Source organism: Artemia franciscana, chromosome 6 (assembly GCF_032884065.1).
Source record: "Artemia franciscana chromosome 6, ASM3288406v1, whole genome shotgun sequence".
Classification (NCBI taxonomy): domain Eukaryota; kingdom Metazoa; phylum Arthropoda; class Branchiopoda; order Anostraca; family Artemiidae; genus Artemia; species Artemia franciscana.
In genome coordinates, this window is record NC_088868.1 from 14044782 (window position 1) to 14062075 (window position 17294).

At 34.8% G+C, this 17294-nt stretch overlaps 1 protein-coding gene across 1 annotated transcript in view; it reads left to right on the forward strand.

Annotated features, from left to right (window-relative positions):
* The window catches only part of LOC136028079 (uncharacterized), a 63175-nt gene that overhangs the window by 9277 nt on the left and 36604 nt on the right, over positions 1 to 17294 (forward strand). The window contains exons 2-3 of the mRNA XM_065705687.1: positions 529 to 858; positions 15239 to 15547. Coding sequence (XP_065561759.1) covers positions 529 to 858; positions 15239 to 15547 — 639 coding nt within the window. The remainder of the gene's footprint in view (positions 1 to 528; positions 859 to 15238; positions 15548 to 17294) is intronic.

Below are 17294 nucleotides of genomic sequence, written 5' to 3' on the forward strand. Positions count from 1 at the left end.
ATCTGATTCTTTTGATGTGTCTATTAGTATAAAAATCCCATTTTTTAAAGTTTTGTTTACTATTGAGCCGGGTCGCTCCTTACTACAGTTCGTTACCACGAACTATTTGATTAACTGCTGGAAGGAGAAACAGTTGGAAGTGCAATATCGTGTCACTCATTGCTTGATATTTATTCGTAAGTAAAATGTGCATGTAGTTTTAGTAAATGGATCGCGGAGAATTTTAATTTTGAAGTTTTTGGTTGGGTTTTGAATTAATTTTGATTCGTTTGAAAAGGAAGTTGAATGTCAATTACGTATCTAACCTAATGAGTCATTTTTTTAATAAAGAATATGATTTTTTCCCCAAATATTCTTTGCCTTTATTTAGTATTTTTTGTAGCAGAATATTTCATTTCTTAAGCATCAAAAGTTGTTTGGAAACTGAGAATCAATATGATGAATTTTCAGACAGATCTGGTTTTTGGTATAACCTAACCTTTGTGAACGACACGAATTTTTTTAACGATTTTTGGTTTTTGCTTTTAGGCATGGTGTACTTGTTATGTTTATCAGCCAACGGTTTACCTGTCACAGATGCACCAAACCGAAAAGTGACAGTCAAAGATATTTATGAAAATTTTCACCAATATTTAAGTCCAGATGCCCTCCAGTTTTTGGAAGAAGAGATGAATAGTGTATCCATTGAAGAAGATGAGTATTTTGAATTAAATGGCAAGAAAATTTCGGCTGCTGAATTATACCAACTGTTAGAACTAGAGGAACAGAAATATGCCCACTGGTTTTTCATGAGCGTGCCGAGTGACATCTTGCATGATAATGCGACGTCGAAGTTCGAATTTAATGATCCTGCATACGGTAAGTTTATTTTCTTTTACTATTATGATAAGAAAATGCAACTGCAAGAATACAGACAATCAACTAGACTTGAAAATAATAATAACTCTCCACTCGAAAATAATAGTTGCATTTTTCCATGCTAAGCCACTTTTTGTGCAGCTACAATTTTTTTTGCAGCTACTGTTTGCAGTAGGGTGTATTAGAGCTTTGATCTTGCACCACTAAACTAATCCTCATTTTTCTGTACTTGAATTATTTCCGATTGAATAGGCCCATTTTTGGGCCGTCAAATCTATGAGTCTGCTAAGATCTAAATGGCAAAAGTACATTTTATTCTCATCAGAAAGCTTAGAATTTGTTTTAGCACATCCATAGGAATTTATTTTAGAAAAGGCCTGGAACTTCGCTAATACGTGAAAAATAGGCAAATTATATGGATTCTCAGATTAGAGAAAGTTTTGTTGGCATAATGTAAACAGTATATAAAGAGCGAAATGATAATGGTTAGTACTAGAATAAAAAAAAATGGCCCAAGGCGTAATTATACTTTGTTTGCAAAATTACCGTTTAACGCCGTGATTCCGAACGTAGGGCACAGGCCCCACCGATGGGGCTGGGCAATATTTTGGTGGCTCATGGGCGGGATACGCACCATTTGGCTGAAAATAGTTTAGAGCCTTGATTTGAAAAAAAAAATTCTTACGAATGACATCACAATCAAATCAAAAGCAAAAAAGAAAATACATGATAGTATTGTAATTACGTTATGCGATGTATAAAAGTTGTATTGTATTCTGGCGATTCTTTTCATTATTATAAAATATGTCTAGAGAACGACCCAAAAAAGATATCAAAGAGACCACTGTTAGCGGAAATAAATCTTTTAGTATCCTTATAGTTCCTTATCGTTACATATATATATATATATATATATATATATATATATATATATATATATATATATATATATATATATATATATATATATATATATATATATATATATATATATCGATTTTTAACAGATCAGAACATTTTCAAGTGAATATTCAGTATCATTGAAAACTGCTAATTTCTGTACATAAACAATTTTCAGAAATTCAAAGTAAATACTAGCCATATCTGGAACTCCAATAGTAAAGAAAGAGTTATTAGGGAGAATTGCTATTATTACTACTGAAGACTACTACTCATGTCACACACCATTACTAAGCAGACTGCAGACTTACTGCACTAAGCAGACTGAGGCAGCCACTGGTGCACATCTTCCTTCTCAACCCTATCCTACTCAGAAACTTATCCCATTTAGATAAACATAGAATATCTATGCAGTATATCCTTATAGTTTTCTACAAAACATTAAAAACTCTCTGGCCTTACCGGAAGGATTTTCGGTGATTTACATCAATCCATCTTCTTTTGGCATATTAGAATGTTCAATTGAAACGATGGAACCTAAAGACAGGTGTAGGCCTACTATTAGATTAAGGGCAGACCCCAGTTTGTATCAGTATCAGTTTAAAACTAACAAATGATCTTTAATTTCTAAACCACGTGATTAGTTGCTTTATCTATAGCTTTGACCATGCAAAAGCTAAAACTAAAAATATCAAGATCAGATGGTTCTGGGAAATACAAGCTTCATAATTTAGAGGTATTCCCGATGTAAGGACGACCAGTCATTGCTAGAGGCAAAATGTCTACTGGGATAGAGACACAAGCCGGCAAGCCTTTCTTTCACTTATCAATGAAAATAATAGACTCTAGAGCCTTTTGCATTTGGGCCCGGTTAGTACTGAAAAGTAATAGTAGACAAAAGGTCTGTTGGAATCAGAGGCGCTGTTCAAGTTTTTAGAGGAAGGGTTGGGACAAGCCTCGGCATTTAAAGATAATTTTCTTTTTTTTATTTTGAATTTATAAGGTTTGATTTCTTTCCCACAAACGAGTATGTCACAGCAAGATAACAAAATTGGCTACTTGATCAAATTCTTAGGTTTCTTATCAGGACCCTTGGGAGCTCAAAACACCCACTATGAGATTTATTTCTAACGTGTGAATTATAAGTTTTGATTATTTATAAAAAGTTAGGAGGAGTATTTTTCACCAGTGTCCTGGATCTAGCCCCCCTCCCCAGTAACAATTACTTAAGTACAATATTTAAATGGATTGTTTCTAAATTAGGTATGGCTATTCTTCCCAAGAATAAGATCCGTTGGCCCCATGACAAAATAATCTTAAAACAAAAGCAAATCGTGATATTTCTTTAACACTAACTACAACTATCCATATAATTCCAAACTACATAAAACATTTCTCTATGTGAAGCCCGTACCTGGTGGTAATTGTGGAAGACTATTGATAGAGCGTGAAGTGACAGCCACTTAATTGTACTGGCAATGTAGTCTTGCAAGCTTGTCTTGCAAATTTTATGGTTGAATAGCCGATAAACATGACCATAAAGTAATGATCACAAACAAGTAAGTACACTATTTAGATATTAAAACCGCAAAAAAACTCACACGTCATGAGGACAAGGTTTTAGAGCAGTAAACAGACCAGCCCATTACTATAGGATGTCTAAAAATATTTTGTCTACAGAGGATTAAACATGTTCGTTATGCACGTCTGTCATGAGTATACATTCACGTGGGTTTATTTAACATGGTTTAGAGGGCAAATGAAATGCTGAAACACTGCTGTCCCTCCTCTTAACAGCAAAGTCGTCTTTATCAAACAAAATCACTGAAATTACTCACCTCCACCCCCGCCCAATTATATAAACCAATGGTTATCCCAGGTGCATAAACAGGGAGTGAAGCCTCTCTTCTAGCCTGAATTATTACTATGTCCAATATTTGCATACTATTGCCTGTTCTGCGCTGTTGCATGAATGTGGCCTTACCCAAAATATTCTCCTCCCTTTTAGAAAAATAAATTCCTTCGTACGCACCTGTGTTACCCTTCAACTCTTTGTCAATAACCTATACCGATTTATTTTTATCCTTGCTGCAACAATCTTTGTTGCAGCAAGTATCTTTGAAGAGTTGCGGATAAATAGTAGGCTACGACTATTTATGAAACACTACCCTATGTGAAACCTTTGGAGATGTTATAAAATGTAAAGGTATTATTTTTTTTTAGAGGAATAGTTAACATTATTTACAAAATTCGAGTGTTGTTGCAGTTTTCCTGTCGCAATGCTACAAAAATTTTTTTAACTTCTCTAGTAAATATGCTATTGTTATTTTTCCTTCTTATATGAGGTAATAATCAAAATAATATTATTAGCAAGAACACGAGGTCAAAAGAAGATAATTCACATAATTAAAGGGATCAGTGTCCTCCTACTGCCTCTAACTGACGTGCCTGTTTAGGAGGTCAGAATAAAGTCCCAATTGTGAATACCTCGTTCGGTTACTCGCTGCGACACTCTTACGATTTCCCAGCTCCCTGCTGGTGCTGGAGAAAAAGAAAAAATACTTACACATCAGGGTTTCAAGTTCTTTTTTGAAATTCTAGAAAATGCGTTTTTTGAATTATTGTTGCTGTTAAGATATAAGTAAATAATATTATCATCATCTCAGAATAAGCTTTGGGATTGAGTGAAACATTTTTTCAGTAGACAAGTTTTTTTTTCCAAAGCTTGTTATTTCAATTTTCATTTATTAAGGGCAGTGGGAAGGGGGCATTCAGGGAGGGGATTTAAATCATCTGGTCAAGGGTTTTTGGCAATTAGATTTTATTAATACACTGTTTAGGTTCCCAAACCTATCCACTCCGGAAATAACGCAAAAATCTCTTTTTTTTGTTACCATATGCAACCTTACAATTCCGTTTTCGAGACAAATTTATACTAAACATATAGCTGTAAGCATTAGCTTTCAAATGAGCATTTAGAAACGTTTTCGGATGTTTTATGAAAGTAAAAATAAAGAGACATATCAGCATTTCAAGCTCTTTTTCAAAACTTGTAAGAATTTGTTTTTTTAAAATTAACTTTTACTCTTAACGTAAATATAAATAATAGCTTTTACTCCAAAATCAAATTTCAATGGTTTTTTTTTTATTTGGTGTTTTTTTTTCAGAATGTGTTATATAATATGTAATTAGCTTTTCTATGAGCCATTAGGCATCTCTCTAGGATATTGCAGTAGCCTTCTAGCCTTGGCAGACAGAAAAATTGTGGTGGATATTTCGATCCACCGCAATTTTCTAGGGGTGTTTGAAATTCCATAAATTTGTTTTCGCAAAATAGCCTTTCATAGGCAGTGCAATACCACTATTCTATTTTTTTCTTTTACCAAGGTAAAAGAGTTGTCGGAAAAACTTTGGAAGGGGCTCATTCAATTGGAAGCTGAAAATTCTAAAGTAAAAATGAACTGGAAGAAAACCAGCCCCTCTCCCAAGCACCTTTTCCCCCAAAGACATCCGATCAAAATTTTTATATTGCCGTCTTGTTCAACATAGTTGAGATGTTCAATAATTATTTCTTTATGACAACCCCCTCCCCTAGAGCCCTTAGGCTAAGGGCTGTAAGTTATAACACTTGCCCAGTGTTAACTTATTGTATTTGTTATTGGGAAAGAGGGGCATGTTTGACCTTTTGTGTCCAAAAAGGACAAAGACATTTAGATGAAGCTTTCAGAGGATGTTGAGGAGAGTGTTGATCTAAGTCAAAACACGCGATGTGGATACTACTACTACTACTAATAATAATAATAACTCACTGCAGCACCAAGCCGCCTGAGGCCAACACAGCTACGCATGCTCCTCCTCCAACCCAATCTATTCAAGGCCTCCCTCTTTACACCCTCCCAGGAAGTTTCCATTTCCTTTAAATCTTTATTTATGACATCCTCCCAGCCCAGACAAGGACGACCTGCTTTCTGTGTAGCCCCAGACGATTGGCCAAAAAGGACAATCTTCGGCAATCTGTCATCCTTCATCCGCAGAACGTGGCCACGGGTTGTCAAAACGCTGTATCTCAGGAGTGATTTAGAGTATGAATTTGGAACTTTCAAGGAATGATAAGGGGGATGATCAATTGGCTAAAAGGCAATTTGTCCATGCTATTACTACTACTACCAATACAATTACTACTTGTACCGCTATTACTACTACTCCTGCTACTACTCTTACCACTACTATTCCTGTTACTATAACTACTATGTCTATTGTGACTACTACTAAAGCTGAGTATATTAAGGTGAAAATTTTAGGAAATGCTGAGGAGGAAGTTGAACTAAATCACCATACACTCTGAGGCGATGACTAGATTAGTCACTTTAGTGTTCTCATTGAAAATTTTAGGAAATGCTGAGGAGGAAGTTGAATTAAATCACCATACACTCTGAGGCGATGACTAGATTAGTCACTTTAGTGTTCTCATTGAAAATTTTAGGAAATGCTGAGGAGGAAGTTGAATTAAATCACCATACACTCTGAGGCGATGACTAGATTAGTCACTTTAGTGTTCTCATTGAAGGAACTCGCAATTGTCTATACAAATACTCCTGTGAGGCTCATTCGCAGTAATATTAATTTTATAAATAGATATTGGTTAGTTTATCATTTCTTTTAGTTTTAAGTTTTATTTATTTTAGGTTTTATAGATTATTCTTAATTTTATCTTTGTCCTTAGCATTGAAGACGCCTTATTTTATGCTGGCAAAATATTCACTTTGTTTTAATTTCTTTTTTCCTTCTACTGGCCTTGGTCCAGTTTGATTTGTTCTTCATCTTGAGATTTTTCTGTCTCTTTGTTTCTTCCATGCACTACGTGTCAAGTTCGGTAGTTAAGCAACAGAAAGTTTTGTAATGTTGTTAAAACCTTTATCGAAAAGTTTCTTTTCCACTGGCATGAAATTTGGAAAGTCTTTAATTTTCCTACAAATAACAGTCTGTTAAATGAGAATGAGCAAAAACAGAAATGGTATTTGAAAAACAGACAGACGTTTCATCTTTATGTTTCTGTGGTAATTTTAGGTTGTAAACTGACAAACATTAAGAGGGAAACCTTGGAACGTTAACAAAACTTGAATAGTGGGTTTTTCAACAAAAAGTTTACACTATGGCAGAATATAAAGCTATTTTTTGTGAAAGTAATTCGGTAACTTAATTTTGCTTATGGAACGCATTCTATGTTATGTAAAATTAACTACAATATCACTTCCAGTTAGAAATGTATAGAAAATAGCTTTTAAAACCATGCCCCACACTACCCTAATTCGGCTTAAAAAATAAAATTATGTATTCTAAATGGACTTTTGTCTTCAAATGGTCTTCAGACTCATGTTTCTTATATGCATTAGAAAAGGTTGGGAAAAATTTAGATTTGCTCAACTGAAAAACACACATTAAGATATCGAGGGTAGCTTGAATTCAACTATGAATGGTAGTTTTCCCAAGACTAAAAAAATATGCTATATTAGTTTCTTTTACCGATTTTTATGGCACTTGGTATTAACCAAGGGACATATAGCAATCGCCAATTCTGTCGGTCTGTCTGTCGGTCTGTCTGTCTGTCGGTTCCGGTTTTGTTACTTTAGGCACTTCCAGGTAAGGTAGGACGATGAAATTTGACAGGCGTATCAGGGACGGGACCAGCTTAAATTAGAAATAGTTAAACTTAAATTAGAAGTCATTTTCCCAATTTGACCATCTGGGGGGGGGGAGTGGGGGCCGGTTAATTCGGGAAAATAGAAAAAATGAAGTATTTTTAACTTATGAATTGGTGATGGGATTTTAATGAAATTTGATGTTTGGAATGATATTGTGTCTCAGAGCTCTTATTTTAAATCCTGACCGGATCTGATGACATTGAGGGGAGTTGGAGGGGGGAAACCTGAAATCTTGGAAAACACTTAGAGTGGAGGGATCGGGATGAAACTTGATGGGAAAAATAAGCACAAGTCCCAGATACATGATTGACATAATCGGAACGGATCCGCTCTCCTTGGGGTGGTTGGGGGGAGGGGTAATTCTGAAAAATTAGAAAAAAGTAGGTATTTTTAACTTACGAACGGGTGATCGGATCTCAATGAAATTTGATGTTTAGAAGGATATCGTATCTTAGAGCTCTTATTTTAAATCCCGACCGGATCTGGTGACATTGGGGGGTGGGGGGGGGGGGGTGGGAGGGGGAAACGTAAAACTTGGAAAACACTTAGAGTGGAGGGATCGGGATGAAACTTGGTGGGAAAAATAAACACAAGCGCTAGATACATTATTGACATAAACGGAACGGATCCGCTCTCTTTGGGATAGTTGGGGGAGGGGGTTATTTCTGAAAAATTAGAAAAAATGAGATATTTTTAACTTACGAACAGGTGATCGGATCTCAATGAAATTTGATATTTAGAAGGATATCGTGGCTCAGAGCTCTTATTTTAAATCCTACTAGATCTGGTGACATTGGGGGGGAGTTGGGAGGGGGAAACCTAAAACTTGAAAAACACTTAGAGTGGAGGGATCGGGATGAAACTTGGTGGAAAAAATAATCACGAGTCCTAGATACATGATTGACATAACCGGAACGGATCCGCTCTCTTTGGGGTAGTTGGGGGAGGGTTTAATTCTGAAAAAATGGAAAAAATGAGGTATTTTTAGCTTACGAACGGGTTATCGGATCTCAATGAAATTTGATATTTAGAATGATATCGTGTCTCAAAGCTCTTATTTTAAATCCTGACTGGATCTGGTGACGTTGGGGAAAGTTTGGGGTGGAGGAACCTAAAATCATGGAAAACGCTTAGATTGGAGGGATCGGGATGAAACTCGGTGGGAAAAATAAACAGAAGTCTTACATACGTGATTCACATAATTGGAACGGATCCAATCTATTGGGGGGGGGGTTAATTCTGAAAAATAAGAACAATGACGTATTTTTAACTTACGAAGGAGTGATCGGATCTTCCGAAGGAGTGAATTGGGTGGGGGGCAGTTGGGGGGGACCGGGAATCTTAGAAAATACTTAAAGCGGTGAGATCAGGATGAAACTGGATGGGAAGAATAAAAACCTGTCTAAGATACGTGACTGACATAACTGGACCGGATCTGCTCTCTTTGGTGGAATTGGAGGGGGGGGGTAATTTTGAAAATTGAGGTATTTGTAACTTACCAAAGGGTGACCAGATCTTAATGAAATTTGATATTTAGAAGGATCTTGCGCTTTAAAGTTCTTATTTTAAATTCCGACCAGATCCTGTGGAGTTGGGGGGAGTTGGAGGGGGAAACCGGAATTCTTGGATAACGTGAAAATTGGGGTATTTTTATCTTACGAATAGATGATCGGATCTTAATGAAATTTGATTTTTAGAAAGAATTTATGTCTCAGAGCTCTTATTTCAAATTTCTACCAGATCGTTTGACATTTTTGGGAGTTGGAGGGGGAAATCTTGGAAAAACACTTGGAGTGTAGGAATCGGGATGAAGCTTGGTGGATAGAATAAACAAATGTCCTTGATACGTGATTGACATAATCGTGCTGGATTCGCTCTGTTTGGGGGAGTTGGGGGGAGGGGTTCGGTGATTTGGCGAGTTTGGTGCTTCTGGACTTGCTAGGGCTATGAAAATTGATAGGCGTGTCAGGGAGCTGCACAATTTGACTTGATAAAGTCGTTTTCCCAGATTCGACCATCTGGGGGGCTAAAGGGAGATGAAAAATTAGAAAAAATTAGGTATTTATAGCTTACGAGTGGGTGATCGGATCTTAATGAATTTTGATATTTAGAAGGACATCGTGACTCAGAGCTCTTATTTTAAATCCTGACCGGCATTAAGCCTCTTATTTTCCTTTTTAAATCAATCTATTGATTCATAGAATTTTGTTAGAGCTCATACCATATGATCTCTTGGCTCTTAACTCTTCTCGCCTCGTCACAAGTGCCATATGAGCTCTTAGCTCTTGTTATTATGCCCAAAATGAACGACCGTTAACGATTGGATTCACAGTGGCATGCTTGCTAGCTCGTGGATAGGTGAGATAGTCACTTGCATTATTTTAAAAAGAAAAATGAGCTAACAGCCATATTCTGCATATCAGAAAAAAAAAAAATATAGAGCTACCCACTCCAAGTTCACTGACTGCTTCTTGGAAAAGTCTTTGAGCCAAAACCTGGTCGAGCATAAATCGTAAAAACTATATTTGTCCCTTTGTAAAACGATAGAAATATCCGATTGGCCATCTTGACTTGAACACAATCATTTGAAGATTAATTGCCTTACTTTTAGTAAACATGCTTGATGGGCTTAATTTTTGGTTAGGCTATCTTGTTCAGTCCATGGGGTACCAGGAAGTTATTTTTTTTCTCAAAAGCCTTTATGTTTAGTTTCTACAAATAATTAAAAATAGAATTTTTGATCTCCAGAAGGATATCGTTTTTGAAGTCTCTCTTACTTGTGTATTATTCTCTGTTATTTCGTATTTTTTTTATTAGTCTTGTCATTTTATCCTTGTCATTTTATCACATCCAATATGAGGTTTCCCTGTCCAAAATACTGATCAAATAATCTTTTTAAACTTTCTATAAGACTTCAGAGGGTTTTCGTGACAAGCCGTGTTTAACGGTGAAAAAGCGGTAACTGGCAGTCACGAAAAAGCAATGGAAAGTAAAGCTGGTTTATAAGACAGGATAATAAAAAATATAACGACTATTCGTAAATAACGAGAGAAAAAGTAAGTTATTTAAAAATTGACGATGCTTCCATTGTTATAATCCTTTTTTTATGTAGGCTACAAGCCATTATTAATAATTAGTCTTAGTAGTTATCTTGTAAGGTTTATAAAATTCTTTTTTATTTCTTGAAGGAATTGACAATAACACGAGGAAAAAAGTCAAAATAGGAAGTCTTATACAAGTCGTGAGCGCAATAATTTGAATTTAATGCCAAAAACCACAAGCCAGAAACAATTTCCACTGCTGCTAGTGGAAATACGCTTTCCAATCCGCTAGGTTGGATTCGCTTTGCAAGTCAGGTCAATTCTTGTCTTCTCGCGTTTATCTGTCTATCAGCTTTCCGTTAGTTGCGAATAATGAAAATAAACTGTGGAAAGCTAAGCCGGCTTCACTTTCCAGCTCACGAAGAAATGTTTTTACATATTTATTTTACATTAATTCCTCGCGACAAACTGGATTTGTCTAAAAAATGCACAATTTTATGCTTGAAATTTTTTTTTAGCTGATATTAAAAGAACAAACAAAGCCCTTCCTTTATTTAATCTCCACCCTTCCTTGATATTCAAATTCAATTGACGCTTTGTTACAAATTTTGCTGAATCACAAAATGAAAGTAAAATATCACAGTTTTAAAGCTAATTGATGAATAGAAAGTTTGATCAGAACTTTGAAAAGTATTATTTTGCGGATGTGTACAACTTCATTAATACTTATTTTATTTTCATAAAAGAGATTATAAGTTTAGCTTTACTCAAGAAATGAAAGCTTTATGTTTGAATTAGCAAAGTTCATAGGCTTAGGTAAAGGAAGTTTATGGTTTTTAACCCCCCCCCTCATCCCCGTAATACTGACGAGAATAGAGTTAAATTTGTATTTTACGGTGCCTAATGAAAGGTCGATCAATTTATGAGACTTACAATAGAAAGAAGTCATCCTTCCTTGTTGGACTGCAGTAACACAATGACCTCTGTTACTTCTGTTTCTAGTCCTAGATGAGTTCAGCACTGCTAAACGCTTTATTCAGTTTTGGCACCATGGAAAATATCCAGCCCAGTTCCATCAGCTGCAAAGAGGCCTTTGGAATCCTCGCTACTACTTCGTCATCATCATCAATTGGATTTTTTCTTAAAGCGGCGTTACACTTTACTACAAATAATGAAACGAAAACAATTTTTCTCTCAAGAAGGGTCAATATTATTCGGTTTAGAAATGAATTTTGTCTTGGGACATGTAAATTAATTTTTGAAGTTGTGCAGCCTATCAGGGTCAGGGTTGCCATCTGAAGCACAAAAGTATTTAGCACTGTTTTATTATGTGTAGCACTGTAGCATGTGCTCCGGGCTACGAAAATAGCACGACAGTTTTCTAATTAGCACTATTCAAGTCAATTTGTTTTTACTATAGCACCGAAAATCGCTGTGTATCGTGCAAGTTTGGGAAATTGTAGCACTTTTGAAACTGACAGTGGCTGTAAGCCTGATCAGGGTTGCCAACTGGACACATTTTATGTCAAAAGGACACATTCCCATGTGCCGGGACACAGTGACATAAAAGGGCACACAGGTGATGCATTTTAGAAATTAAGGACATACAAGTGCAAAGCAGGGACTATTTATTATCTATTTATTTTCGATATAAAACGAAGCATTTACCAACTGAATATATATTTTGGCAAAAAAATCATTTCACCAAGGTAGTGCTTTTTCTCGTTGTTTTTTTTTGAGCGTCCACCATTTTCCAGAGATGACGTAAGTAAAGAACATCCTCCAACGTAAGGGATTTACATGTTTATGTAAATTTCCTGCTTTTACAGTAAGCTATTCTGTACGAATGTTTTGTATGGATTTTTTTTTTCATTATGTTTGATGTTAACTGGCCGCTTTGAAAAAGGCTTACAAAGTGTCTTTTGGTCAATAATGCAATTGGCAAAAAACAACCTCTTGTTTGAAATTTCAAGATTTACATATTTTGGCTAAAAGTGACACAATTTTGGATACACAAGCGACACATTCATGGACCAAAAACTTGGCAACACTGTAGCTTATGCTGAACTGGAAAATCATCATCCCAGAATTTGTATGTCCCCTTACTTACGATGGAAATTTTTCCTAGTCCTCATTTTCTTCATCCGATTGGTTTCTATGCAAGTTCTATAAGAAATACATTCTCAAGTCGTGCGAAAAAAATGACCCAGATACTTGTGGCTCCTTCGCTTTAATTTATTTGTGATTATTGGCAACCGTGTATGTTTTTATAGCACGCTTACCCTTTTAGCATTGGAATTTCTGTCAAACGAATTGATTTTAAGTAGTCATCTAAGACACCTAAGCTAAAATCAGTGAGCTTAATTTTCAAATTGACCGCCTAACCTACAATCTTTCAAAGGGCAAATTGATTAGAAACAAAATGCCCAACGTATGGTATTGTAAGTAAATATCCGAAAAAACAATCGTTGGACGAAAACAAAATCATCATTGCATTGTTATAGAACAGTGGGACAGAGCATGACCAAACACAAAAATCAAGCAACAATCCTAAAATGCTTTATTTTTATTCTGTAAAAAGTTTCCTTAATCGGTTTACTTTTACTGTACCCAAACTTCTATATTTTTTGTGTTTTCAGTAAAGCATTAGTTTTCTATAATCCTAAAAATATACAAAAGTAGAATTAGTTGGTTTATTTGTACTAGTTTTATTGATATACAGACTGTGGAGCAGTAATTTTTATTTGTTTTAAACCTACAATCTTTCAAAGGGCAAATTGATTAGAAACAAAATGCCCAACGCATGGTATTGTAAGTAAATATCCGAAAAAACAATTGTTGGACGAAAACAAAATCATCATTGCATTGTTATAGAACAGTGGGACAGAGCATGACCAAACACAAAAATCAAGCAACAATCCTAAAATACTTTATTTTTATTCTGTAAAAAGTTTCCTTAATCGGTTTACTTTTACTGTACCCAAACTTCTATATTTTTTTGTGTTTTCAGTAAAGCATTAGATTTCTATAATCCTAAAAACATACATAAATAGAATTAGTTGGTTTATTTGTACTAGTTTTATTGATATACAGACTGTGGAGCAGTAATTTTTATTTGTTTTAAGTTTCAGCTTCGCTCTTGACTTCCCTTAGAGAAAACTATCTTTTTTTCAAATTTAAATAAAACGGTGCCCACCGAATTGTTAGAATTCCCTGGCCAGATGGTAGATACTCTACCAAAGAGAAATTCGCTGGCTCTCGATGTTGAAAGTGTGATGGAAATGGTCCGTTTGTCTCAGAGTGGTCAGATGGACGCATTTGCGCGATCTTGGCTCTTTTTGAGGCGGTTGCACATTTAATTTTTTCAAATTGACGCTTTTTTGGAGGTGGAAAATTGTTCATTTGCCACATTTTAGCGGTAAAAATAGAACTTCAGGCGCATTTTCACTTTTTCGGAGGCGCAACTCTATAAACCAAATATCTGACAACACTGGTTTGTCTTTGGGATTTTTTGAGGTACTGGTAGAAATTAAACAGCAAATACCAAAACATTAAAAAAACAACCACTAATTTTAAGCTTCTATATTGAAGTGAAAAAGTGTAAAAAACTATTTAATCAATTAATTTATTTCAAAAAAGATCTCGTCCAGTTTTTTTAAACACTTTGTTTGAAAAAGGTATACCTACTTCAATTTTTCTTATTTATTTTTTATTTTTCTGAGCATCCAGGTTTTGCCAGAAATGAAGTAAGTAAAGGACATCCTCCAAAGTAAGGGATCTACATGTTTATATGAATTTCCTGCTTTCACAGTAAGCTATTCTGTACGAATGTTTTGTATGGATTTTTTTCATTGTATTTGATGTTAACTGGCCGCTTTCAAAAAGGCTTACAAAGTGTCGTATGGTTAATAATACAACTGGCAAAATGTTTGAAACTTCAAGATGGGCATGTTTTAGCTAAAAATGACACAATTTCGAATGCACACACATTCATGGACCGAAAACCTGGCAACACTGTAACTGTTTCACTGCTAACTACTTCACTGCTAACTACTTTAATTTCCTCAAATTTTTCTTTGTTTAAGGTATAATTGAAAACTGGATATTCTAAGCCAGTACCAGAAATATCTATACTTTTCTAATCATTTTTTTTTTCACTTACCCTACCTTGTACAGTAAAACCATTTTTTTTTCAAGGGCTTGCTTCTTAGATCAGTGTACCAGTAATGGCGTTAGCAAGAGAGGTATGATGTATATATGTTAAAAACTAAGATCACTGTATTCCCTTCTCAATGATACTGTTGTTAATTTAACTGTGGGATTATTTAACCTTTAGATATTAATGTAGAGACTACTTTGCTTGCAGATTTACATACCTGGTAAGGCTTCATATTTAGAATTAGAAAGCAAAAGTAGGTTCAATCTGTAAAGTAGGTTCTTCCGTGCTGTGAGGTTTGAACAATAAAATCATGTTTAAATTGGGTTTTCGACACCTTAAAACTGTATTTATTAGCTCTATTAGTTTATTTCATCGATTTGACAGAACTGAATTACGTTGCAAATACAAAAACAATTACATTAATAAAATTATGACTAACTAGTCATAATTTTATTAATTATGACTAACTAGTCATAGTCATAGTCATAATTATGACTATCTTGACGCTAACTAGTTGATTGCATCAAATGAATTCCCTTGTAATAGTAACATTTTTTAAACCCACATTTATTTTCTAGATCCTATGAATTTCACAGTTTCTGGACGATCTTGGCTGAACCGCCAGCGTAAAAGCTGGAAAAGACGCCCCCGAAGTGCTGAAAATGATACTGGAAATGCAGAACATACAGAAAATGACTTAGAAGATACTAGAAGTGATGGAAACGGTACTGAAAATGAATGGGACGAAAAAAATTATGTTATAATCTCAGATGATGCTGCTTTTGAGGAGTTTCTTGCTGAATTTAATAAAAATTGGACATCTAGTTTCTTTGAGCTGCCTAAGCGAGGACGGTCTAAAGATGTCCAGTTCCGTTTTACAGCTCCAAGTGAGTTACTTTTCCCCGTTCGCTTTTAATTGCTTCAGCGCAGAATTATCACATGTATTTTGATGACAAAAGAGTGTGATGTATTCCCAGATGATGTTAAATCAAAATGTGTCAATTCCAAACAAATATGTTTCAACTCTAGATGAAATTTAATCAAATATGTTTTGATCCTAAACAAATATGATTTAATTCCTCGATGATGACTTTGATAAATTTCTTGCCGAGTTTAATAAGGATTTTTAAGGATTTAAGGATTTAATAAGGATTTTAAGTTTAATAAGGATTAAAAATTAATTAAAAATTAAAATAAGTAATTAAAAATTAAGGATTTTTAAGTTTAATAAGGATTTTTGGACGTGTTGTTTCTCTAAGCTGAATGCTAATGAGAGCGAATACATGGTCGTTTATGAGTAAAATAAAACAAGGTTTTTCACAGGAAAGTAAAGAACGATATTTAAAATGGTGTAAACCACGAGTTTTTTGCGTTAAAGTTTAAGCTTAATTGAGTGCATGATCAATATCTATAATATTTTCAAAATCTAGAGTAAAGGGCGTCATAATTCGAGGGGTGGCATCTCCTCATTTACATATGATAACTAAGGTTCTATCTCTTTAAACGTTACTCTTTACTTTTATTTGAAAAATCCTGTTTTTATTTAATTTATCTCTATTTTGAGGGTCACGTCACCCTAAACTTGAAGGGGTGATGCTGGTGCAGCTATCCATCCACTGCTTTCCTCTTTAATCCCTGACGTCTACAATAATGATTAAACTGTAATAATAGTGCTTTGTAAATTGCAATGACCTCCCAAAGAAGTAGTCAGGAATTTTGTTCTGATTGGGGTCTAAAATTATAAAATAGATTTTGTGCATGATAATGTTTAAACTCTATAATGCATGTGGTTTATTGGAAAAACCTTGTTTCTGGAGGCCTCACCCACCATTTTTTCCACCTCCGCGCAGATAAGCATATGGACATATACCTTTATTTCGAGTTCAAAATATTGCAATTTCAAGAGAGAGCATATCAGACTCCCAATACCTTTTTTCACGCTTAGTCTGAAATTTTCTTCCAAAAATGGAGTCGAGGAGGTACACAAACCCATCCTCCTCCCTATAAATTTGTCTAAGACCTCCAAAAATCCACCTTTCCCAGAAGGGCAATTATCTTCCTTTATTTAAATTTTCGTTTGAAATTCGTTATCCTAGTCTTAAATATTTCGCGGTCCAGAAAGGCTTAAGAACAGAACCTTTTTTCACGCTTAGTCTGAAATTTTCTTCCAAAAATGGAGTCGAGGAGGTACACAAACCCATCCTCCTCCCTATAAATTTGTCTAAGACCTCCAAAAATCCACCTTTCCCAGAAGGGCAATTATCTTCCTTTATTTAAATTTTCGTTTGAAATTCGTTATCCTAGTCTTAAATATTTCGCGGTCCAGAAAGGCTTAAGAACAGAATAATTTGGTTTATTTTTGAAAGTTTCTTGTTGCTATCCAAAGACAATCAGAACTTCAATTAAAATGTAAATTTTGTAAATTAGAATTAAGCTTTTTTTTTTTTTTTTTTTTTTTTTTTTTTTTTTTTTTTTTGGTTCTATATAACTCTACACTGTGAGTGACGTTAGTAGTCTTTAATTCCTATTAAACCGATGTTAAAATGTTTGAATTTCCACCCTTGTTTGTTTCTCCTCTTGGTTTTCCTGTTTAGTTTTCTGCTATAATACTTAGATCGTTTTGAACAAATTTAG